The sequence below is a fragment of the Lepisma saccharinum genome, chromosome 15 (genome assembly GCF_977018435.1).
Source record: "Lepisma saccharinum chromosome 15, izLepSacc3.1, whole genome shotgun sequence".
Taxonomy (NCBI): domain Eukaryota; kingdom Metazoa; phylum Arthropoda; class Insecta; order Zygentoma; family Lepismatidae; genus Lepisma; species Lepisma saccharinum.
In genome coordinates this window covers 29,107,835-29,135,738 of record NC_139243.1, presented here as the reverse complement: position 1 = coordinate 29,135,738, position 27,904 = coordinate 29,107,835, and the positions used below count along the sequence as shown (strand labels likewise).

The window sequence follows — 27,904 nt, the reverse complement described above, 5'->3', positions numbered from 1 at the left end:
TACACCTGAAATGCACCATATTTAATCCATTACAGGAAGAAAAGAAAGTGTTTAAGGGTATTATCGAAGGTGGTTGGGAGAGATATCCAACGTTTGCATGTTAGGCCTTAATTGACATGTGGGTTCTAGGGGGGATCTGAATTAAATTTTAGGGAGGACAGTATCCAACTCGAGGTCTTAGATTATGGTGGGTATTTTAGTTAGAGACGGATTGAGCATTAAATTGAGCGGATATCCAATTCTTTTCTTAGACTGTTGCGGAAATTCTGGTGTGGAGAATGAGAATTATTTTTTTGGATAAGGAAATATCCACTCTTCAATATTAACAGTAAGACTAAAATTGATTGATTGAATTTAAAGGGAGATAAGAAGCTCTTTATAAAGTGTTAAATCTTAGATTGTCAAGGAATTTCTGTAGTGGAGGAGAGAGAGTTCGAGCATTACATTTTGGAGACTGTATTTAGCGATATGGTATCCACACGTTTTCGACCCCGAACGTGACAAAGGAGAAGCTGGAAAAGACTATTAAATTAGTAGCTATTCATAAAAGCCTACAAAGAAATGGATGTAAAAATTTTCTTGCGAGCGAAAAGATGCCTGTTTGGCGCTTTAACGAGGCGAATGTGAAGTTTTTTATACTATAGCTGCATTACAAGATAAGCGATATTCTCGATTATGATAAACGATTTTCGGGGGTGGTCTTGAGTGATGGGCCCCCTATTTAGGAAGGAGGTGCAGGAGCAAGTATAGTGTTCAGTAAAGTAAAGAAAAAAGTTACTTTCGCTAGACACGCTGTTGTAATTAAATATTTTGTGCGGATTACGATATGGTTTGAGGGCGAGAATGATATGGTATGGGGGGGGGCACATGACGATTTGGGGGGGGGATGGGCACCCCTGGCCACAGTATTATTGTAGGTTCACAGAAAATGCTTTCTGTGTTTAAAATTTAGTCCCCATAATTTCAGATCAAACAAATTCTCTGTGCTTTCTGATTTTCACAGCCTCGACACAGAGCAAACGAGAATTGTCAACTATTCTGTTACGTACCCAATGAGTCTGATGGGCGTGAGTGACTACAAATGTTAAACAGAGATGGCAGCAGAAGACGTAAAAGACAAAACATTGCTATAATATACATAAATGACAGTTTAAATAAGAGCCAAAGTAAATTAACAAGAGGAACAATAATATAATAAGGTAGAAGATAATAAGGAGAGATATAAAGATAATAAATTAATAAAAATACTTGTAAAATGAGACACGTACTCATATGTAATTAGATAATAAATTTAAAGAAGTAAAAGTGGCGATATAATGTCACGAGCCGGAAATAAAATGCTGTGTAATCAAAAACGCCAGCAGTCCCCGGGTGACGAGAGGTCGCCGAGAGAGTCTTGGTCGAGGGAGCGAAGCGCGAAGTGTGTTGCGAGTGACAGTGTTAAGTCGGTCCATTTAAAAGGTTTGGGCGAACCCACCGAGGACACCTTCAATGGACCGATAGAGCGCCACGTCGTGACTCAACCGAGGAACCTCGACGGAAATCAGGTACAGTGGTGACACTTTGGGTTTATTATTGTCAGTGTTTAGATATCTTGCTGGCTCGTGCGTGATCTCCCCCCCTCTCACTTGTGCGATTCTATTAAATATTAGTAAAGAGCAATGAGAGTAATTTATTCCATTCTTCATACACACAACCTCTTGCAGCCAAGCAGTTTACGCCGGCGAACGGCCTAAACGTAACATGGTGGAGGCGCCGGTTTTGTCGTAGTATAGGCAAAATAGCTACCGGTCCCCCCCTTCAATAAGTAAATTAAAATAATCACGTCAATTGGAACAATGACTATGTTTTCTGAAGTCACAAAATTTCCCAACGAGGAGCTCATTAAAGCCGCGGAAGAAGTTCTCAGGGATTCGCAGGCGAGAAACAATTTCACCGGCCTCGATACATTTAGTGCAAACAATCCGTTCTTGCAAGTTAGAGCTATGCCTAACACAGTGCTAAGAGATCCTGCTTTGACGTCACATATATCAGAATCACAAATTGTTCACAACCAGCTCTCTAAAAATCAACAAGGCATTTTTGATGCATTACAGGGTAACGTATGTGTCTTACAAAATTTAGTCTCCATGACTCTTGCTCTCCGTAAAGATCACGACGATCTTAGAAATCAGGTACGTAGGGAATTGAACTCTAGGCGGCAGTCAGCACATTCCAGCTCGCAAGCAAAGGGCGTTCAATTCATCGGATATGCCGCTCAGCGCTCTCAATTACTTAAAGAAGTCGAGAAATTTTTCTCTCGTCAGCACGAACCTCAGTGCTCACAGACGACCGAACAGAGTTCGAGCGATACGGCTCCCGCTGAAACCGAGAGCAAAGTACAACACAGGTTGTCGTCGCACACGAGCAAGATTAACATCATAACAGCTGATATCACAAAAGCAGATGCAAATGTTTTGGTTTCAGCTTGCAACCCTGATTTTCTACCTATCGGCGGAGTAGCTTTAGCTTTTTCTAGAGCATGCGGACAGCAACTGGACGATGAACTTAAAATCTTCAACAAAACACAGCCTGGCGACGTCAGAGTTACCCCAGCGTACAATCTGTCTGCTAATTATATTTTTCATTCCGTCACTCCAAACAACAAGGACCCTGAAATTTTTCGAAAATGCTATGTTAATTGCCTAAATTTACTCTTAGCTTTAGGCCAAAGATCCATTGCTTTCCCACACCTAGCCACAGGTGCTTTCGGGTTTGACTCAGCAGCCACAGCCAATATAGCCCTTTCATGTGCGAAGCAATTTTTAGAAGAACATCCTGATGAAATAGACTGTATTACGTTTTGTACTCATGCAAATTCTGACAAAGAGATATTTGAAGGCGAATTCAAACAGCTGTTCTCGTTTTCCGAATGTACAGATGAAATGAACGGACGACATGCGAGAAAGGAGAAACCTAAACAGAAGCAAAATCGTAATCTTGTTACTTCACTTGCCAGTGCAGAGGAAGGTAACGCTGGAATTTCAGAAAAATTTCAGAAAATCACACTTCCTCTAACAAAAATCAACAACCTTTTCTTCGTTGACATAACTGTAGGAAACAAGCAAATACCAATGCTTTTAGATTCAGGTAGTACGACAACTGTCATGAACAGGCAAGACTTACCTCGAAATATCAAGGTAAAACAGAAATTTCATGTCTTGAGTGCTTTTAACAATTCAAAATTTTCACTAACAAACGAAACCGACTTACACTTCAAATTGGCCGATCAACCTTTTCTGCACACGGCACTTCTGTATGAAGGGTCAGGAAACCTCAACATTTTGGGAAATGATTTTCTAACGGCACATAGAGCCGTCATAGACACAAGTAGACGAACCTTGCAAATTACTCGTTTTGGCTCCTGGAAATTGCAAAGAGAAAAGAATGCTCAGGAACAAGTACACAAATTATCAAAAATCGCCACGGAACATTTAGAACAGTGTATCCAACCCACCTACACAACACAGGAGGAAGTAAAACTAAACCCTAGAGAACAAGCGGTGGTAAAAGTACAGCTTATAAATTGCACAACCAGCGACAGTAGCCATATATTAAACCCAATTCCTAGATTTTCATCCCCTAAAGGAACTTGCATCCCTACCTCCCTCATGCATGAACACGAACCACACGTCCTCATTACAAATTTTTCCAATGATCCAGTTACCATTCCAACATTTACGACGATAGGGAAAGCTGATGCTGTCTTGGAAATAATTGGCCAGCAGCAAAAGGGAGACACAAACGGTCCTGCCGAGGCAAGGACGGAACCTATCTGGAACCCACTAAAGGAAAATAACAGCGACGATAGGAAGCCACATCGACATTTTTTGAAGGAAAATTCTGAAGAACTCCAAAAGCGCATTTCTGAATCTCGGAACAACTTCGACAAAACGAAGATCGACATCAACCCCAACGTCTGTGAAGAAGACCGAGATAAACTACTAGAACTGACGCACGAGTTCGCTGATGTCTTTAGTTGGAAAGAGGACGATATAGGAAGTTGCACCCTGTATGAACTGGATATCGATACAGGAGATTCGCCTCCGGTGTACACTCGACCCCACAGGATACCACCCCATACACTTCCAATCATGCAACAAGAAATCAAGAAACTGCTACAACAGGGTGTCGTTTCTCCTATTTTAGCGCCACGCTGGAATTCTCCTATTTTGCTCGTGAAGAAATCAAATAACACGTACCGCGTCTGCTTCGACGCTCGTCGAATCAACGCCGTCGCCAAGAAGATAAGTTTTCCGGCACCTCATCTCCTAGACATCGTAGAGAGGGCGGCAGGTTTCAAATATTATTCATCTATGGACATCCTCTCGGCTTATTTTCAGATACGCCTCACACCAAGTAGCCGTGAAAAAGTGAGTTTTCAAGTGCCGCAGATGGGGACTTACGCTTTTAATTATGCCCCACAAGGATTTGTCACGTCGGGAACAGCGTTAGCGATAGCGCTGAATTTAGCCCTCAACGTCGTTGACAACCGCCATTTGTTCTTCTATGCAGATGATCTCCTGGCAGTCTCTGATGACGTACCCACTTCCTTGAAGATATTGCGTCACACTTTTGAAAGACTTAGGCTCGCTGGATTAAAATTGGCTCCTAAAAAGGCAAAATTCCTGTACGATGATATTGTCTATCTTGGACACCATTTATCCGAAAAAGGATGCGCTATTTCACCTAAGATGCTACAAACTGTTAAGTCGTATCCGACACCTACAAGCAAGAAGACTTTACGCCAATTTTTGGGCCTGGCTAATTTTTCCCGTCGTTACTCTACACATTTTTCCAAACACGCATCAGTTCTTACACAACTGCTGAAGAAGGAGAGAAAATTTCGATGGACAGAAGCACAAAACGAGGCATTCAATGCTTTAAAGCATTCACTAATCACGAGTCCAGTATTAGCCAGATACGATCCCTCTCTTCCTATTCACATATACACGGACAGTAGCAAAATAGCTCTAGGGGCTGTCATTGCTCACGAAGACCCCCAAGGAAATGTTAAGCCGATTGCATATGCAAGCAGGATACTAAATGATAAGGAAAGAGAACAAGATATAAACATGTTAGAACTCTCTGGCATAATATTTGCTTTAAAAGCATTCCGACACTACATCCTTTTCAAAAGATTTATATTACACACCGATTCCAAATGTATTCAAAATTTAAGACAATCAACTGCCCTCAAAGGCCGCCTTTGGCGTTTTTCACAATTTCTGTCCGACTACGATTTCGTCATTCAACATCTAAAGGGAACAGACAACAGTGCCTCGGACGCCATTAGCCGTAACACGAGGATCCAAGATGAAGCTTTTTCTCCTCTCCTGGAAGATGAAATTGTATCTGTTTTGAGAACACGTGAATTTGACCTTGCCAAAGAACAACAAGCAGACCCTTTTCTCAAAAATATTTACCTACATTTAATTGGAAGTAAAGAAGCCGACCCTAAATATGACAGAACCAGCCAGCAATTCCGTCTCCTAGATGATATTATTTACAGGAGGACCCGAAGTTCAGACAAACAAGAAAGGCTACTGACTTGCATCCCACATGCATTACAAGATATATGGTTCGAACAAGTGCACTCTTCTCCACACGCTCTCAACCATTTTGGATACTATAAAACATATGCCTATGCGAAGGACCGTTATTATTTTCCTTCCCAGAAATCCTTCATCTACAAGAAATGCAAAGAATGTGAACAGTGTGCACGACTTAAGCAGTCCCGCCAACCAAAGCACTTCGAACTACAAACAAGGACTTCTCTGACACCTTTCCAAATTATCGCCTTGGACCAATGCGGTCCATATGTCACATCAGGACCAGAGGGACATCGCTACGTGATCACGTGCACTGACGCAGCCACGCGTTACGTAGTAGCCGCACCGACACATTCTCTCACTGCTGAAGTTCTGGCGGATTTTTTGTACACGAAAATCATATTACCATTTGGCTTTCCAGAAAAAATCATAGTGGACCAACTTCCAGGTCAAACTTCAGATTTATTCAAAGAATTGGCCAACAAATTCCAAATTGAACTAAGCTTTGTCAGCCCAGGATTTCATCAGAGCCTTGGCTTAGTTGAAAAAACGCAACAAACGCTGGAAGGAATGATCAAATTTTATGTCAATGCCAAACACAATAATTGGTCCAATTTCTTACCAACAGCGGTCTCAGCTATCAACAACACGCCGCATTCATCTGCACGGTACTCACCTACTTATTTACTGATGGGTTATCATCCCCGCACCTTACCGGATGCGATTTTTCAAACCCCGCCGCAGCATGTGAGCAATTATGAACGACTGGAACACATGAAGCTTTCGCGTCGATTTGCACAAGATAATCTCCTCAAACGCCACAGAACGGACAAGGCACGGCTTGATCCTCACTATTCTCAAGCAGCGTTTAAACCTGCCGATCAAATACTTTTGTGGAACGATCGACGCTTATCAAAGACGTCCAAAGCGTTTTCAGGCAAGTACGAAGGCCCGTTCACAGTAATCGAGCGACTTGACAAAAACCATTACAGAATTGAAGGGATCAAGCAAGGAAAACGGTTTGAACAAAAGGCAGCATCGGTCAGGATGAAACTTTACACACCACAAATGGTAACTCTCGATCAACCACGTACAGAGGAAGATAATGTGAATGCCTTAAAGTTACATTCAGGAGTGCAAGCTTATATCCCTCGTACTCTAGAGGGACTTTATCTGGAAGAATTCACAACTAGTGAACTTTATATATCAGAAGTTGACAACACTGCAAGAAACATTGAAACACTGGCAGTATAAAACAGCTACTTCCTAACGAAGACGATCATCATCATCATCATCCTTCATAGTTCCTCGCCACGACGAAAATTCGAACAGAAATAGTAACAACTCCTCAACTATATATTTTCCCTCGCTGAATAACGCGTATACATTATGCTTCTTCTTATAAATTCTGCTATTTTTTCTCTGCACCAATAACTCGCAGAACAAGAAGAAAATTAAATATATCTCGTACACGCGACAGCACTCGCCGCAACATTTTTTTTTCTTTCTCATACAAGATTGTGCCGACCCTTTGTCACCGTGACGTCACTTTATGATGTGATTTTACACAGAGTAGGATGGAATTCTGAAGACGATACCGTAGCAACACGACCTTCTGCTTCGGCAGCATTTTGTGTACGTAAACAAAGCGCACGAACGCGATGAATATATCTACTGCATATGGGAGAGAGCTCACGTGTTCTCACTGTTGGCGGAGACAATACGCTATGCACCAACGCTGTAAAATTCTCATTTTGTGACTTTTCAATAATTCATAACTACCTTCAACACTCCAAAATGCTTTTACAGAGCATGTACGGGCCAACGTCTTCTCCACCTTTTCTCTTCATATTTCTTCAATTCATATAACTTCTTACATATAAACGGCAATATTACCAATCTAATTAATATATGGCAGCATGTTAACTTCTAAATTTTTATCGTGCAGATGTGTCCCAGCTATCGATGAAGCGAACTGAGAGCGCTGCATCGTTAAAAACCGACCAAACTCTCACACAGAAACACATTTTTTTTTACTGATACGACACACAACTCACACGATTTGGACAGAAATACCAAATCAAGTCCCTACCTCTTATTGTTACATCTACCATTTTTATGACACATATTTACATTAACTGGTATTACATATTTGATACTCTCACTCCATTTATTTTTTCTGAAGACTTTTCATTGTGTTTTGCTATAATCGAATGCATACTATGTATCTAATCTTATTATTTACACCCTGATTAAATTTACCATTTGCTCCTGTTCACGCTCAAAATTTTATTTTATGACAAACTAAACACTGATAGTAATCATCATTTGATGTGTCATCACTAATGTACCTTCTCATAGATATAAGGTGAAGTCTTTTCTCCAGAGTACATCCAGAAGTCATCCATAACTGGCAAGCAGATTTCGCATCGAATTAATATTGTTCCTGAACTTTTCTTGCGAACATATTTTGTCTACAATAAACTTATTTGTGTATTCTTTTCAACATTTGAGACCTACTAACTTATCTTCGGTTCAGTGTTACCAGTGATATATTTATTCAAGTGTTTTCACAGTGTCACGTACATGTACGTCATGCGATGAGATGCCGCTGAGACTACCTTAATTCCCAATTTTGGTTCCATCCGCTTCGGAATATATGACAGAAAAGTGTTACACTTCAATTAGTGTATTATTATTTGTTACGTTCTACAGTCAACTACATAGGCTACTTGCCTACTGCCCTACGACGAATCATGTTATATACGGGGTGTAATCATTTATTCAGGGACTGGTCTTTGTACATATTTAATCATATCTTAATATTTTTTGTCAATAAAGAAATGTGATTGTCCCCTGGCCAATCCCATTTCTTTTCAGGGGGAGGTGGCATGTCACGAGCCGGAAATAAAATGCTGTGTAATCAAAAACGCCAGCAGTCCCCGGGTGACGAGAGGTCGCCGAGAGAGTCTTGGTCGAGGGAGCGAAGCGCGAAGTGTGTTGCGAGTGACAGTGTTAAGTCGGTCCATTTAAAAGGTTTGGGCGAACCCACCGAGGACACCTTCAATGGACCGATAGAGCGCCACGTCGTGACTCAACCGAGGAACCTCGACGGAAATCAGGTACAGTGGTGACACTTTGGGTTTATTATTGTCAGTGTTTAGATATCTTGCTGGCTCGTGCGTGATCTCCCCCCCCCTCTCACTTGTGCGATTCTATTAAATATTAGTAAAGAGCAATGAGAGTAATTTATTCCATTCTTCATACACACAACCTCTTGCAGCCAAGCAGTTTACGCCGGCGAACGGCCTAAACGTAACAATAAATTCGTGTCTCCGAACAAATCTTTTATTAGTTTGGTGTGGATATTTTCTAACTTGTTCTCAACTATATTCTCAATGTAAAAACAAAGATACAATATAATTTATTAACTGTCTCCATTGGAAGGCTCACTGTCTGATTTACTTTCTAAAAAAATAACCCAAGCCTGTTGATTTAGTTGTGGTATAATAGATTTGCACCATCAGAAGGTGCATAACTCAAATTTATATTAAAGGTTTTCCAAATTCCACTTCTTTTGGAACTCATTGAACATCCGGAACACATCTTTAGTACATATGAGCATGAGAGTTTTCTTTTAGGACTTCGCTACCAATCCCTGGAGCACATGATTGCATTGTTCAGTTCCATAGGCGTGCGCGTACCCTCTGATTAAGAGGGGGAGAAGCCTTGATGAAAATTCAGTTGGAGAAAGAGAAAACTTAATTTCATTGTCTCTTCGGAGAGTTCTAGCTTACGTGGCATAAAAGGTATCTGTTCTGCATCCCCTTTACTTTTCTTCTATTTGGTTCAGACTAATTTACATATAGAGGAGAAGGTCTAAATATGGGCGAAGGTTTAAATATGGGTTTTGGAGTTATCAGCGCTCCCAAGTGCTGCAGCCTGGCAGAGGCTATTGGAACTGGTTATCTGTCAAGGACAAAGGTTGCGGCGCCAATTCGCAAGAGAAAGTGGTGGTTAGTTTCAGCCTTGGACGTTGTTATAGAATTGCGACCTCTGAAAACTTTTTACAGGTATGTTTTAACTCAGCGTTTCCTGAATTCTCATCTACTTTATATAGATTATGATATTAGCGGTACATGTAACAAATGTGGGTTTTAATAATGACATGATTTGTTTGTGAAATATGTACAACATAGAGCGAAAATAAATTGAAGGAGAGGAATAGCGTGATGGTCTAAATATGGGCTATGACATGAGGTCTAATGTTGAGATCACATTTTCAACAAATATTTGGATTTTTTCTTAATTTCGATTTTTCCCATTCCGCGTGATTTTCAAAGCAACAGATTATTCATAAATATGAATTTTATAATGTTTTAGCGATAAATGTCTGTTTTTTTAAATTGTAATTGCTTTTTGTGATTTTTGTGATATTGCCACTAGTAGCCCATATTTAGACCACAATTTTGAAATACATCATTTTACCATTTTTTGGATTTTTTTTCTTAACAAAAGGTAGACCTTCTATACTTTAGCATGCTATTACATTTAAGTATATATTTCATAGATATGCATTTTAAAGGCAGGAGCTTGATATATTATTTTTTTTCCTCCGAAAATGACAACATAAAAAGGTTGCTCAAATTTAGACCTTTTCCTCTAACGGTAATAATAACGCAGTGTGGGCAGATTATACTGTAGATCCAGTTCCGATTAGCCTTACATTGCATAAAGTGGACTTAAAACACTAAATCAACCAACCAATAAGATTTCTCTACACTAAATTTCTAAGTGATAATATTGGGAGGGGCAGTTGCCCCCCATTGCCCTCCCTCCCGTTCTCACGCCGATGTTCAGTTCCATAAAGTGTCCTCTTCCATTTGTACATTTCGAATTTTTGTTTTATTTTTATTTTATTTTCGAATTTTCTGCCCTGAATTCTCGCGAAAAGAAAAATAGTTGCCGTGATTCGTATGTTTTGAAGATTCACGTCCTAACAATTTTTATCGTGTACAAATACGATGAAATACATTATCCAAATTTAAAATTCTGACGTTTTTGTTGATGTTTTGTGCCTGTGCGTAGAAGTTAAACTTTTCTTCTTGTGTGATTCCTTATGTACGGACTTTCATGTATTAGTATTCTAAATTTCATATCCAGGAAATTTAGATTTGTTACAATGCGCGTCTTCTTGTACCTTGGAACACACATCATGTAACATGAAACATGTTCATGTAGGAATTAATTTCTGTCGCCTTCATTCTCTTTTACACGACGTACTTTATTACTCCATGGTGTACAATCTTCTCACTTTTGCACTATTCTAACGCTTGCTCTGCTGTCTCTGGCTCCCAGTCCCGACACAATACTGCGGCCATCTGTCGGCCATCTTATAACTTTTCAAACGACCCTCGTACTAATGACAAATAAATTTTAGCTTTATTTAAGTTATTTTACAGCCATCAATAAACCAACATTTCTGTATTCCAAGGTACAAGAGTTTATGTTCCATGTAACATGACCATGTTGTACCATGGAACACTTCACATATCATTACATTTTATTTATTTTATCCTTAATGGGACTCTCGAAACAGCAAAATAAAAACAAGAAGTTGTATAGAAATCTTCAATAGATATTGCCAGTACCCTTTCACGTAAAAAAGTCAATACCTAAAATTTTAAAAATATATAATGTAAAAAGTGTTCCATGGTACACCAATCTGACCTATTGTTATCGACCTTATCGATTGTCTAACAGACAATTGCTTTTGTTGTAAATTTTGAACGTAGTGTTTGAGTATGTTAAAAAATATGTTTCAGTATAATACTAGAAAAGCTACACGCATTTTCGAGGATGAACTACTTAGTGAATCACCCGGTAGATTACATAGTCTACGTAGACAACAGAAATTAATGTGCATTGTTCTTTGAAGGAAATGAGTAATTTTCAGTCATGTTGACTGAAAACATTGCTGTATATATACAGAAATAATGGGTGAAATTCAACGAACAACAGCGCAATCATGGTATGGATTTCATAATAACAATTTAAATGTTATATTTACTTATTATGAATAGTAACTTTTAAATTATAACAATACAATTTTCTCTGCAAAATTTGAACAAACATATTGGTTATGCATTAATTGTAGTAAACACAACAATAATATTTTTTATGTGCCTCCACCGTATTCGATTCCCAGTGGAGGCACATAGTGGTTCGGATCCCACTTCAAACTGTAGGTCCAGTCCCAATTAGCCTTACTGTGCATAAAGTGGGCTTAAAACACCAAATCAATCAATCAATAATATTTTTACAATTAGATTCTTTACATTTAACCTTTTATTTTTAAAATGCTTCGTGTGCGTGATATTAATAAATTTCAAAACGAATTAAAGCAATGAAGTGAAATAATCAGCTTTTAGATTAGTTTATTTGATTACACAATTAGTGAAAAATGGTTACTAAAACAATGGGAGGAGTTTGAACCCGTTAAACTCTCCCTTAAATACAACAATGGCTGAGACAAATTTTCAACAAACATTACCGAATTCTCTTTGAAACATCGAACTCTCTGAGGAGGTAAATCTACACAAAAATAGGTGGCGCTCGTGAAATAGACGTAACATTTTCTAATAAATTATAATGATACTTAATATATTGAATTTGATACTTAGTGAAAAATTATTCGCATTCATAGTAAAGAGTAGATAGTATATTTATGTTTCTTTAGCAACTTAAGTACAGTTTAAATGTATTTTATCAGCAACGCCTGCGAATACTATGTTATTTGCTTAGATTATATTGCCTACGTAAAAATGTATATTATCGTTAAATTGCTTTAACACTGGAATTTTCATTTTTTTTTCTTTATGAAGATTATGTGATCGTAATTGTGAATTTAAAAAAATGGAGCGCGGAAAGAAGTATTTACGACTGTACAGCCGTTCAAAGTTGAGATTTTGTCTTTGAAATTGTTGAGTCCAAATTTACCACCGATTCCGGGCTCCGCCCCTGGGGTAATTAACTTACCGCCCCCTGCTGCTACCGCGGCCCCGCCTTTATCTATAGAGTTCATTTTAAAGGTAGAAATTGGCCGAAGTCACCTGCCCCCCAACACTATTTCTCACTGTTTTCCGCATTGACACATGAAGATATCAAAAATGAAGGCTAAAATTAAACCTAAGAAGTTAACTTACCTCTTTTTACCAAGGCCAGGCACTGAATTGCGGGTCGAAGTTGAATTTGTAAGTCCAAAAATGAAGTAAATCCTACGTTGTAAGTCCTTGTTGTCCTTTCCACAGAATACAACCCTCCACTTCCTTCCCATCATGAAAATAAGAAGTCGCAAATTATCCCATCCCACAAGTCATTTAGAAAATACAGCCCTCCCCTTTTCGGCCTGCAGTTGCCAAAAAAGAAATAATTAATTCCAATATCTGAAGTTGCATAAATGAAATAGAATGTCTGAAATGTCCAACCCGCCAATATATCACACAAATAACATATCGTAATCGCAAATGTTCCTATTGCACAAGTCAATCATAAGAAGAAAAAGAAAAGAAAAAATCAGACGTGCGCCTGTGACATGAATCCATAATCCGCCATCATAGAAGTTCTGAAAAGCATTTTTGACGTTACGCAAGGAATTTTAATTTAATAAAAAACGTAAGTTTCGTAGCACGTAGATCTAAAAAATTAACTTCCGCGCTATTTGCAAACACCGTTTGTTATGAGGAACTAAATATTTTCACGAGAATATTTTTAATTGTGCCTGAAATCGAGGGTGTAGAAAGGGGTGCCGGAGCCGATATTTTTATTATTTAATCTCGAAAGTGTTTCTTTGGTGAATATTTACATGATCCCACAAAGCTTTAGAATTCCAACCCCATTTTGATGACTACTTTTATCTTAGAAAACCACATGAGGCTCTCTTATCCTACCGCAACGCTATTATGATTCTTGTCAAATGCAGCCCCTGCATTTCCAAGCGCACTTCCTTTATTCTGAATTAAGAGCGGAATAAACCGTCGCCTTTCTAGCAAATCTGATTGTCTTTCTCGCTCGTAGCGATCCCAATGAAAGTGAAATTGATTAATGTTCCGACCGCCTTACATAAAAGCCATAGTGATTTGAAACAACTTCTGCTTTCATAAAACCTTGCAGTAATTTTGCAAATGTAAGGGAGCTCTGTTTTATTGTTGCCCCTCTTTTGTTTCCTAAGCTTTATCAGCTCTGATTTTCCATTAACCAAAAAGCAGAAATTTTAATTATGTGAAAAAGGCACTGAATTATTCGTAGAGAAAGACACGGTGATTACAAATTATTGAGCACATTCGTTGATGAATAAAGAAAGAAGATAGCAAAGTACCTACATTTAGTTTTTTGTCCTTAATGCACCACGTTGAACAGTTTAATTTACAACATGGGCAACACCTCACTATTTGAAATGACTTCCACACGAGTTCTACGTATGGTAGGTAAAATATCCAAACTGTATTCGATTATGTGTTAAGTAGTATTATTTGACCTATTACTGGGACGAGAGAGTATGAGCCCCCATCAAACTGATTTGACTACACTTAAAACTAGGTCAAGATGTCCATATGAGCTAATTGCTCAAGTGTGCTACTCGGTCTAATCCAAGACTTTTGTAAAAAAGCCCTTCATGGATTCCATGAGAAAGTATGACCCCCCTCAGATTGATTTGGCTACATTTACAAAAGCTACATCTGTCAGATTGTTGTCCATAAGCTTCTTAAAAATATGTCCCTCTTTGCACTGTTTTGGCTACACTTAAAACTAAGCCAAGATGCTCATAAGAGCTTATTGTTTACACAGTAGTACACTGTAATATGAGCTTAAATACTTGTTCAAAATATTTTTGTACTATTATGTTAATATGTTGACCTGGAATGTCCTGAATATTTTAATTGGGCACCAGGCTCAACTTGTATATCTAGTACTAACACAATGCATTGTGCACAAGTCTTCTAGAATTGCTCTGTGACTTTTTCATTTCTTACATCATAAACATATGATTTTTCACCTATAAGAATAACACTACATATGGTGTCGGCAGGGAGTGTATCATGGAATTCACAGATTATTTTAATGTTTGTCCTGTCATTTACCACAACCTGTTTTCTTTTTGAGGTGTTGATGACAAACATGGGTCTCTGTGCTTTGAATTCATCTGGTGAGTAATACATGTAAGTATTCCTGGTTTTAACCCTTTTGTATGCTGTATATGCCTCATATAATTTGAGGAAATCATCCTTGGACATGTTTAAATTATAATTTTCTTTAGGAAACACCTCATTTCTGCCATTTTTAAGATATATGTTCTTGAAGTTGCAGCTATCAAACTTACTTGAATTTTTTCTTGGTAATTCTTTCTTCCGGTCTGAAACAGTACAAAATCTGGCATGTCATATTGTATACTGGAGAATAAGTTTGTAGCATCAAATTCATAATAGTTACCAGTGGCAGGCTTCTGGACACATTGATATGTATAAAATTGTATAGGCACCTGTGGATTTTTTAGTATATCTGCCTTGTATTTAAGAGCATAACTGGCTTCATATTCAACAACCGGGATTCTTAGCTCCATAGTCTGAATAAGACATTTGCCTTCATCAGGTAGGGTATTAGGCAGAACTGCCCCGGTAGAGTTTAATGTACTGTACCTCATCAAAGCATTATTATCATTGGCGGCTCTTCTAAATGTGATTCTTAAACCACCCTTCCACATAATGTCTTTGTAATCTGAGAAGAATCCTGGCAACAGGCGCATCGGGAACAGCACTGTGTGGCTCTTAGATATTATTTTATCACCAGCCTCAAATCCACCTATTTTGTAATAATCAGCCTCGGTCTTGGATAAATTCAGTGTTGCCAAAAAGCTATAGAGGTAATACCAGGATAGTCTACTTTTTTTGTATGTATTTTTATTTAAATATTAATTTCTATGATAGCAGTTGTTGTGGCTCCAGCAAAATCAACTAATTCTTCTTTTTCATTAGTGACCATTAACTCAATATAGTCTATTCTATTATGGCCCACAGGAAAATATAATATTTAAATTAAAATATACAAAAAAATGGAAAATATCGAGAGTTATGAGCTACAGTCATTCCCCCCGAACCGTAGGACCTTTGCAAATTTAAATCAACCCAACACAGAGATTGAGGTTGACCTTGATGTAGGGGATGGTTTATACACCCCCACAGAGCAGACCTCTATATCAAGTTTGATGTTGTAAAGCTCGATGGTACAGATTATCCGGCTTACTCAAATATAAGACTGGTAGACAATTTTGTGCCACATCTGTTCTCTGAAATCGAGATCAGAAAACATGGTGTTGTTATAAACAGAGTAGACTATCCTGGTATTACCTCTACAGCTTTGTGGCTACACTGAATTTATCCAAGACCGAGGCTGATTATTACAAAATAGGTGGATTTGAGGCTGGTGATAAAATAATATCTAAGAGCCACACAGTGCTGTTCCTGATGCGCCTGTTGCCAGGATTCTTCTCAGATTACAAAGACATTATGTGGAAGGGTGGTTTAAGAATCACATTTAGAAGAGCCGCCAATGATAATAATGCTTTGATGAGGTACAGTACATTAAACTCTACCGGGACAGTTCTGCCTAATACCCTACCTGATGAAGGCAAATGTCTTATTCAGACTATGGAGCTAAGAATCCCGGTTGTTGAATATGAAGCCAGTTATGCTCTTAAATACAAGGCAGATATACTAAATAATCCACAGGTGCCTTTACAATTTTATACATATCAATGTGTCCAGAAGCCTGCCACTGGTAACTATTATGAATTTGATGCTACAAACTTATTCTCCAGTATACAATATGACATGCCAGATTTTGTACTGTTTCAGACCGGAAGAAAGAATTACCAAGAAAAAAATTCAAGTAAGTTTGATAGCTGCAACATCAAGAACATATATCTTAAAAATGGCAGAAATGAGGTATTTCCTAAAGAAAATTATAATTTAAACATGTCCAAGGATGATTTCCTCAAATTATATGAGGCATATACAGCATACAAAAGGGTTAAAACCAGGAATACTTACATGTATTACTCACCAGATGAATTCAAAGCACAGAGACCCATGTTTGTCATCAACACCTCAAAAAGAAAACAGGTTGTGGTAAATGACAGGACAAACATTAAAATAATCTGTGAATTCCATGATACACTCCCTGCCGACACCATATGTAGTGTTATTCTTATAGGTGAAAAATCATATGTTTATGATGTAAGAAATGAAAATGTCACAGAGCAATTCTAGAAGACTTGTGCACAATGCATTGTGTTAGTACTAGATATACAAGTTGAGCCTGGTGCCCAATTAAAATATTCAGTACATTCCAGGTCAACATATTAACATAATAGTACAAAAATATTTTGAACAAGTATTTAAGCTCATATTACAGTGTACTACTGTGTAAACAATAAGCTCTTATGAGCATCTTGGCTTAGTTTTAAGTGTAGCCAAAACAGTGCAAAGAGGGACATATTTTTAAGAAGCTTATGGACAACAATCTGACAGATGTAGCTTTTGTAAATGTAGCCAAATCAATCTGAAGGGGGTCATACTTTCTCATGGAATCCATGAAGGGCTTTTTTACAAAAGTCTTGGATTAGACCGAGTAGCACACTTGAGCAATTAGCTCATATGGACATCTTGACCCAGTTTTAAGTGTAGTCAAATCAGTCTGATGGGGGCTCATACTTTCTCGTCCCAGTAATAGGTCAAATAATACTACTGTGTTAACACTCTGTTATGCAGCATTTTGGTAGTTATTCATGCAAAGACCGTACACCCTGTCTTTGACAAACCTCCAGAGAAAGAAATCCAGATGTGTTATGTCGGGGGATCGAGCGGGCCAGGAACTCTGTTATTTAAAGAATGTGATATTGTACGTGTTGTAAATGAAACTGTTCAGCATGGTCTAGTAAAGACGAAATTTTGGATAATTTTTATTGTTCTTTTTTATTATTCATTCTTGAAATGTGCTCAATAATTTATAAACACCCTGTGTAAAAATGAATGTGTGCGGAAGAAAACAAATATGTCCTCCACAAGGACAATTTCTTCACTATGACCTTCCCTTTCTAAAACCTAGCGCTGCACTCAGAAATGTTAGATGAATTATGTTCTTCCAAGTCCACTCGCACTTCTAACTTTTTAACAATTCACTACTATGTCAGTAGATAGAGCCGGCCCCCGTGGCTGAGTGGTTAGCACATCGCGCTACGACGCTAGAGGTCCCGGTTTCGAATCCTGGCCTGAGCGTGGATGTTTGTGAGTGTCCATTCATAAGGTGATCACTCATCTCCATCTTCGCAAATTAGCCAAAAGTGGCACAAAAAGCGAAATAAAATAAAGCAAGTAAAAATAAAGAAACTAGATTGCGATACTAGTGACTCTGGAAAATTAACTTACTGCTTGAATGATAGAAGACTATATATGAGCAAAACGAAGATCAATTTGAACAATACTTTGTTTGTTTCTTAAGAAAATTAGCATAATGGTAACTCTATTGTGGAGCAAGATGGAACATAAAAAGTTACGAAACACTGCTGCATGTGATATTATGTGTTTAGAATATAATAGAAAAATGCCTTAGTTGTAATGTTTTGTCATTAATATGACATTACGTGTTTAAATTTTAATAGAATCACTTATTACAACTGAGATGTGTCCTGGGCTATACGCTCAATACGAATATTGTTAGAAAACCCTTTTACACCAAGTAAATTGGCCAACAAAATGCGAGTCGAAAGGATGATGTTCACACATCAATTTAAACAGATATGGCAGTCAAGGCACAACTCCTTTCGTAGAAATGCCCAAGAAATTCGACTTCGTTGCTTACTCTGTCCCGGGAATGTGTGGAGCAAGAGAAGGAAAACAAAGCGCAAGTAGTGACTCGAGATGGCTCGACCAATAAACGCGTGAGAGGAGAAAACACGACTGCAGCTACCAGTCTTTTTCAGCATCACGCACTGCTTTGCTGCGCCAATTAGCTTTCTTCACTTCTCACGATTATGGTCCTTCACAGATTCCCTACACATTATGGTTAAATAAAACAAATTAAGATCGCAATAGTCTTTTATTTCAATAAGCCGGCCCCCGTGGCAGAGTGGTTAGCACATTACGCTGTTTACTCATAGACTATTATATACATGCAAATTACGTAATCTATGTAAACAACATGGCGAAAGGTTATAACTTATCAAAGGGCGTCGTGGAAGTAAAACAAAATTATATTACGTAACAGTTGCTGATGTGTGAGAAAAACTTTCCATACGCTCCCTTTCAAATTCGAACAATTTCTCACCTAGGGAAAACCCTAGCATAGGAAATATTCTATTGTTTTATGGGAAAAAGACTAATTTTGCCTCACGACTGCCATCTGTTGTTTTTCTTGCATACTATTATATCTTCTTCCATAGTTGATGATAAAAGAGAACAAAAATTTGGTTGTAAATAGGATTCATGTCAGTTTGTTAGGAACTAATATAGTTGAAAATGTCACTTTCCTTTCATGAAAGCCTTGAAAATTAATTTTAATGCACTTTAGATTGTCTACGTAGTCTATGTAAATTACAACCCAATGTAATATACGTGTAGATTACGTGTAGACAATTCATGTAGAATTAAACTTGTAGTTTACGGCAACATCACTGGAGGACACCAGGGGTCGCGGGTTCAAATCCTGGCCTGGGCATGGATGTTTGTGAATGTCCATTCATCAATTTAATCATATCATTACTCATCCTCATCTTCGCAAATTATCCAAAAGTAGCACAAGAAGCGAAGTAAAATAAAACAATTCAATCAATCAATCAACCAATTCTATTCCAATAAATATTGAACTATTTCACAAGCACCGATATCCACGCAGCTTTGCTTTTCAAGCACCAAATGACCTCCCTCCTACAGTTACAATGTTGTTCGAACAGGGCAACGTATCGACAGAGTCGGATTTGCCAAAGAGCATTTACATAAGGATGACGAGTTTTGGGACAACGTGATCCTGTCCGATTAAACCAAAATAAGACACGGTTCAGATGGTGTGACCAGAGTGTGGAGGGAGGGAAATACGCAGGACAATGTTGCCAATACACCGCCTGCGGTAAAACATGGTGGAAGATCAATTATCATCTGGGCCTGTATGTCGACTAAAGAAGTTGGGAAAATGCAAGTCATTGGTGGTATTATGGACAAACATGTCTGTGATAATACGCTGAAGAATAACGTGATAACGTGAAAACAAAAGTGCCGGGCAAATGGGTTTGCCATGCGTGTTCATGTTCCAGCAGGATAACGGCAGTAAATATATTGCTCAACTCAACAGGAACTGGTTGATTTTGAATGTACCAAAGCAGTTGAAAACACTAGTTTGCAACGTCCCCCCGGTTGTACACCAGTCGTCAGAAGTTAGTCTGCCACTTCTTTAGTCGGGAACATGAGAGCCTTTGCAAATCATCAGGGGCTTGCTGGGTAGAAAAGAAACACAACACAGTATTCAAAGTTAAACGCAGTTTTATAATCACTTATATTTCCTATCGTATGTGGACTTACAAGCAAGGTACAGATTTGCTTACGTTTCTGCCTGAAGAGGAACAATTCTATAGCCTATTAAAGCACATCACAATCAGTAAACACACTTGCATATAGAATTAACGTTGGACAAGACAAACGTAAATACACGAAAGTTGCTGTACTTAATTATTATTTCCGAGTATAGCCAGAATGAAACGAAATTAATTACCAATTACACTATTCGGGCATTCCATTAACCGTTACCACGTTTCTGTTGATTTCTCACCTTCACCTGTTTTCTGTCTGTCGTCAGGTGAAAAACATTCAGGTGGGTTCACTTCCTCTGCTGAGATGAGAAACTGACGTCAACGCGAACAGATTATGACGTATTTCTAAACATACTATATACACAAGTTTCAACCACAACTGTATTAATCTAACTATAGTTGTCTGTGACAACTTGCACATTATTTGAAGTAACAAACATTTTAAAAATCTTAACTTCTTACAAATATAAAACCTTAAACTCTCAGGTTCGTTACAAGTTCAAAGTTCAGATCTGAATCCGATTGAGCATTTATGGATGTTTTTGAAAAAAAAAAATCGTGTCCATAAACATGAGTGCAAGTCAAAAGATGATCTGAAGAGGGCCGTCGCTTTAGAGTGGAAGGGAATCAGCCAAGACATCTGCAAGACCTTAGTCTCTTCTTCGCACAAGAGATGCCAAGTAGTTATGAAGGCGGATCTGGCTGTCTCATTTTGTAACATTTGTATGTTTGTTTTTCTGTTTTCATTGCAACTGTACGAACAGAAATGTGACATCAAAGTAGCAAGTTTGTACTAAAATGTATGTTTTTCGTTATTAATAAAGTGTATGGGGAAACAAACGGTTGTAAACGAATCACTATAGGGAGAATATGTAATGTACTATGGCTTATTGTAATTTTTGCTTTCGTTTATTTCTCACACTTCATCTGTACGAACAACATTGTGAGTAACTGTACTTTACAACCAGTGATGTGCGTCTACGCGTACACAACGATAGTCTACATTCTACACGTAGACTATTTTATACACGTAGATTACGTAATCTATGTAAACAACATGGCGAAAGGTGATAACGTACCAAAGGGCGCCGTGGAATTAGAAGAAAATTATACTGCGCATCAGTTGCTGATGTGTGAGAAGAAATTTTCATACTCTTTCTTCCAAATTAGAACAATTTCTCACCTAGGAAGAAACCTAATGTAGAAAATATTCTAGTGTTTTATGGGGAAAAGACCAATTTTGCCTCACGACTGCCATCTATTGTGTTTTTTGCATACTATTTATCTTCTTCCATAGTTGATGATAGAAGAGAAGAGAAATTTGTTGTAAATAGGTTTCCTTTTATTTCGCAAGGAACCAATATAGTTGAAAATGTCACTTTTCTTTCATGAAAGCCTTGAAAATTAATTTTAATGCACTTTAGATTGTCTACGTAGTCTATGTAAACTACAACCCAATGTAATCTACGCGTAGATTACGTGTAGACAACGCATGTAGACGTAAACGTATAATCTACGGCACATCACTGTTTACAACGTAATATTTTTACCGCACCAAGGAAGGTGCAAACAGGGTGTTCATCTTGCCTAAGTCACATATCGACAATCTAATGCAATAAGCGGCTCCAGCTGATATATATCTCTGGGACTACAGATATGATTTTCAATATAATACTACTGTACACACAAAATTACGCTTCTTTTATTGGTCCTGGGCTCGATATATTACGAGGAGTGGTTAGCAAGGTACGACGTGGTACGACTTCAAGGGTCCCTGTTTCAAATCCAGCACCGGACATTTATGTTACTTGAAAGGGTCCCTTCATCAATTTCAAGTTCATAGTATCATCACTAGGGTAAGGATTTCTATCACCTAAAAACCACCAAAATATGCAAAAAAAAATTTGCTCTCATGACCTAAAATTGTCCAAAATATGCACTATAATTTGAAAAATATGGCCTTCTAACTGGACTATTTCAAACTTCAATATCTAAATTCTGAGATATTTTCACACTCGTATAATTTTTTGTTCACTTTATTGGCCCTGAGTTGCAATCCACAATGAATACTTTCTGTAAATTTAAAAAAAAAAAAAAAAAAAAAAAGATTTTGCTGCAGTCCAAAAAACAAAAACTATTGAACCTGGGAGAAAGAACGAATCCACTTGACTGAATATTTCTTGAAAAAACGAAAATGTGCTGAATATGATCGAAAATCCATCAAAATATTTCACGCAGAAATGGGAAAATATGCCAAAATATGCCCTTAAGAAGCACCTTCATTTAATTAGTTTCTTCATAATATGAATTTCTATATATTTAGGGAACACATCACCCTTACCAAAATAAATGCGCTAGGTTATGAAAATCCTAGCCCTTATCATCACTAATCCTCATCGTCGCGATTACCAAAAGTGGCAGAAAAGCGTCGTTAACAACTAAAAATATGCGTATGCATAGTCCTCATTAGCCTGTCTTACAAGGGAGGTCATCTAAGTGTCCCCCTCCGATTTCCATGAAATTTGGCAGGTGTATAGAGGGGCCCTATTCCCCCTGTTTCTTCCTATGCCATATTTACGTGGTTTCGAGGTCAGATCCCCATTTCAATTTCTCCTCATCTTGACATTTCAGGGAGCGGGTGTTTGCTCCCTAAAACAGTTTTTTTTTTTTAGCTGAAACACAAAAGCACGTATTTCTTCCTTTGGGCCCCTCTATACACCTGCCAAGTTTCATGGAAATCGGAGGGGGACACTTAGAAAACCTCCCAAGGTGTAGCAGGGGTAGCATTTTTGCACTGGCCCTGGGATTGCAACAATCAAATCCACTACAGCGAGAAGACAAACCACGTTTTCTGGACAATAACAAAGCCAGGCTCAGAATAATGGAGGTTACACCAAACACACAACTTGATAAGACTCACTCGATTCACTTCATATCAGACAATGGGCTCTAACATTACACATCTACTGAAGTCTATGTAATGGAACAAACGAGGGAATTCAAGATATGCCACAGCAGAAGAGCCATGTGACATCATGAAGTCGATTATGGAATGTAGGAAATAACACAGCTATTACGTTATACTTTCCCCACACTAGTTTCGTTACTAATCCGTTAATTTCGGTGTTCAATTGGGCAAAACTTCGCATAGCGTAGGGTGCTACGAAACCACAGGTCCTTGATTCGAATCCTGAATAAACCATGCGGTTTCATTAAGTTTGTTAATTTCATCAATTCATCACCATCGTCGCGATTAATCTAAAGTGGTAGAGAAGAGAAATAATATATCTGAAATAGAAACACTGTGTTCAATTGTAACCTATTTTTAATGTCTTGTCAACAATCCAATTGTAGAAATGTAAAAGCATTTGTGAATTTGTAATACATTCTTTCTAACCATGGGCCTCGGAAATTATGAAGAAGGAGAATGTATCCGAATATAATTTGAAAAATATCATACATTTGTATAATACTAGCGTATAATATAATATAATATAATATATAATAACTATATATAATACATCGTCAAAAATTAGTAAGAAATTTATGTACCAATCATTCCGTTTTTCTCATGTCATTTAATAAAAGAATTCCTTATGAATGAACAATTATTATTATTTAAAAATTTACACAAGGTGTTAGCATACAGATTTATATATTTGTCTCATTTCCTCAATATTTTATAAATTATTAGGAATGCATTCCCTACTCAATAGCACATTTAATCCGTTGTTCTTACAAACTGTATTAATTATTTTTACATCTTTTCTAAAATCGATAAACTTTGCAAAAGATACAATCAGAAAATTCAAATCGAACTCTTCGATCTTTTCGTTAAAGTTACTTGCAATCCATCACATGCATCGGAATAGTGTTCAAAACAATATTAATTATCGACGTTAATCTTGCATATTTATTCTATATGACATCACTTTCGACATATTTAAAGTTCAAGGTTCACATATTATAATCCTTTTCAAAAATTAGATACGAGTAAACACTCGATGATGACTGATTTTCTTCTTTAACATTTCAATCAGTTATATCCCTTATTGTGTCACTGACGAAAATTCAAATATGATACATTACCATTTTGAGTCCATTGCAGACTCTATGAAGAATTCATAATGCTTTTATATTATACAAGATTTCATCTTGTATTGTTTTACCGGCCTTTAGAACATTTTTTCACATTTAATATGGCCTTAAACATCAGTAAAAGTACAGAACTATTAGCTACTTGGACGCCATGTTTTCCACCTTTCTTTCTACTGATCCCAGGCGTGCCAGGTCCTGCACCTTGAAAACCTATGCACAGACTATTGCCTGGATCTATTGTGTTATAAAAATAATTTTCGGCTGTTAACTTTAAAAAACTGCTTGTAATGCAAGTTTTTAACAATATAAAATGAATTTGTAGCATAAACCAATATGCATTTAATTTATATATGCTAGAACACCAATATCTTCTAAAACTCATCAAGTATGACATCACGATTTTTACGAATCTTTTTTAACAAGAGTTTTCAACACTTGCGGTAATCCTAAACTGAATTTAGAATGAAAACAAACTACCGTAAGCACCTTTATTATATGCAAAATTATCTGAATTAACATAAATAAGTAGTATTGACATAAAAATGATGGGAGATTTTCAGGAAACTACTCCTTAAATAAAAATCATTGCATAACTTAGATAAAAATATTAATTTTCGGGATATTTACACCAGCTATAGAATTCTGTGAGTGCATTAGTTGCAAATGAAGGTTCATATTTAGGTATTAATATATTTCAAAGTCTGACTAGCTTTTTAACAAAATATTTGGATGTGCATGTTGTAAAATATAACAAACAAAATTAAATGTATAACTTTTTGCTGAATTTAAGAACAATGTCTATGCTGAAAGTTAAGCAAGTGCCATATTTTGAAAGTATGTGACATAATCGCCACAATTGTAACAATACTACGTTTTGACAGAGCATATTTCACTCGTTTCAGGTGAACAATTTTATGTCGTCATCAGCACCGGGGGGGGGGGGGGGAACTTCTCTTGAAGATAGAGAACAGTTGCTCTCTCGAAGCTTAGTGTTAGAATTAGGTTTATTAAAGGTCCAAGCATTTTAAATAAATTCAATTCCCAATCAATTTATATGCGGTCCAGCAACCGTTTTTTTTCGGACCAGTTTAAATATTGCGATGAAAAAGTTTCTGGTCCTGTTACCAAACCCAATATAACCCATTAGAATTTATGGGATCCTGCACCTTTAAAAACCCTCAGTGTCCGTGAGAGAAAATCAGCAAGTGAACATGGGTTCTACACCGTAAGGAACCTTTTTATGTTTAAAGTATTTCAATTTCGGTCGAGGAAACTTTTTTCCTGGATCAATTTAATTACGGTCCAAGAACCTTTTTCCTCCGGATAAATTTATTACGGTCACGGGACCTTTTTTTTGGATCAATTTCAATACGATCCAAGGCCCTTTTTCCAGGATCAATTTGAATACGGTCCAGGAATCTTTTATCGGATCAATTTAAGTAGCCTACTGTCCAGGAACCATTTTACCGAATCAGTTAAAATTTGGTCCAAGTTCCATATTGAAATGAAACAAGACGCACCTTGGACCGAATTTAAAGTGTGCGAGATGAAAGGTTTCGGTTACGGAACCAATAGAACCCATTATGGATTCCTCGACCTTTAACAACGTTGTAAGAACAGGCATAAATGGTAGATGCGCTAGAGAATGGATAATAGTCCATTAACATGACATCCGAATTTCATCATATTTTCCAACACCAACACGAATTGACTTCTGCTTGTAAAAAGTACTAAATAAAGAATAACTGATACTGAATTATTGACTGTCATTTGTTTGTTTTGCAGCTTGTATGGGGACGAGGCACTTCGTGACCTTCATGCTGTTCCTGGGAATGGCCAACGCTTATGTAATGAGAACCAACATGTCCGTGGCGATTGTGGCTATGGTAAACGATACAGCCCTACCTAAAGACCCTGACATACCGGAGAACGAGTGTGAAGTGTTCGATAACACGACGATTTACAACAAGACAGAGAAGGTGAAGTACACATTCTGTTATTAAACAAGCTGCAACTGAATTTAAAATGCAACCATAGTGATTAATGTTCATAGGTGTAACTTCTCGGAGACAAGGGGGCAATTACCCCCCGTTAATATAAACTTGACAAGTTAACGGTCACTTTTGTTAATCTCCTCGAACCTGAAGAGCAAATTTATGAGTAATTTCCTTGATTTTGCAAATTTAAGCTATTTTGCAAAATAGTCCTGGACGAAATTTTCTTAAAAAGAAAACTTTTTGACTCTGCCCTCACTCCCCCAAAGTTAAGCAGTGGGTTCGAGCATATCCCTTCCCTCAACGTTAGGTCCGAAGTTACACCTATGCCTTGGTTTATGGGGTATATTTTTTTGACCAACTGCTAATTTGGACAATTTGTATCATAGTACATTAGTATTTCAATTCTATTTATCTACTCAAGATATCGTTATGCATTCTTGCTAGACACTAGAATTCATGGCCGTATATAAGGAGGGTTTAACGGGTCGGTTTAGAAGGCATTTTGCATAAATGACGTAATCAAATTAACAATTTATCATTTTATTTCAATACTTGGAACCAGTGGCGACGATTGGGTTCCAAAACTAGGTGGCAAGTTGCCTAGACTGGAGAGGGGGGGCAAGGACAGATTACTTTCCCTTGCTCCATAGAGCAGGGGTAAAAGTGGCAAATAGTGGGTGGGGGCAAATGCACCCCCCCCCCCAAATCGCCGCCAGTGCTTGGAACTGTTTTGAAAATATACTTATTGTTAATTTATAATGAATGATCATTTATTCTTCAATTATAAATATGTAATTTTCATCATAAGCTAAGCATATTTCAGAATATGTTACAGAAAACATATACAGGGTGTCATTTTAGTGGCGCCCACGGACCACGGAAACGTATAGAGGACATCAAAACAAACCACTTTTCTTAGTAACGTTTTTCTCGTTGGAGCATAGTTTTGGCGCTACAGTCGTTCAAAAAAGCCCGTTTTGCCGCCTGAATGCTGGCAACCACACACAACATTTGATTGCATTTGTAACGTCATATCCCGTCTTGAAGCGATGCGTTACAGGGTTGCCAGGAATATACACATTCTGTGAAAAATGACATAGCTTAAATCAGCCACATTATGTACCGTAGAACAAAATGAGAAAACACGTTCTGTAACCTAACAGGAAGTAAACAAACGATACGAAAAATGGTAGAAAGAAAATAGAATTCAAGTGGAAGTGGTCATATCAAATTTTGTCTCAGCTTACATGTCAAATATTTGCAAATCTAGTTACCAAGTTGGCATCTACAATTTAGTCTATTCACTTCGTCCTTCTGATACTAGTTGTCTGTGACACACTGAACAGATGACAAAATAGAAATGAAAGAACTCAAAATTCCAAAGGTAAGCAACACATAATATAATGTATATTCAGGGCATTATGAGGCAAGCGGCAAGAATGGTTGAAAATACAGGGATATAAGTAGTAGTAATACAAGCTCTCCGACGACCGTGTTTATCTATGCACCGGATACACATGTAATAGTTTGCAGCTGTGAACAGGGCAGTATATTCGCTACTGATTCATCATTAGATTGTTTCT

The 27,904-nt window shown here is 37.6% G+C and overlaps 1 protein-coding gene across 1 annotated transcript in view; it reads left to right on the top strand.

The window, feature by feature from the left end:
- LOC145999650 (putative inorganic phosphate cotransporter) overlaps positions 1-27,904 on the top strand; it is a 284,482-nt gene that overhangs the window by 166,601 nt on the left and 89,977 nt on the right. The window contains exon 2 of the mRNA XM_083136778.1: positions 26,110-26,303. Coding sequence (XP_082992904.1) covers positions 26,110-26,303 — 194 coding nt within the window. The remainder of the gene's footprint in view (positions 1-26,109; positions 26,304-27,904) is intronic.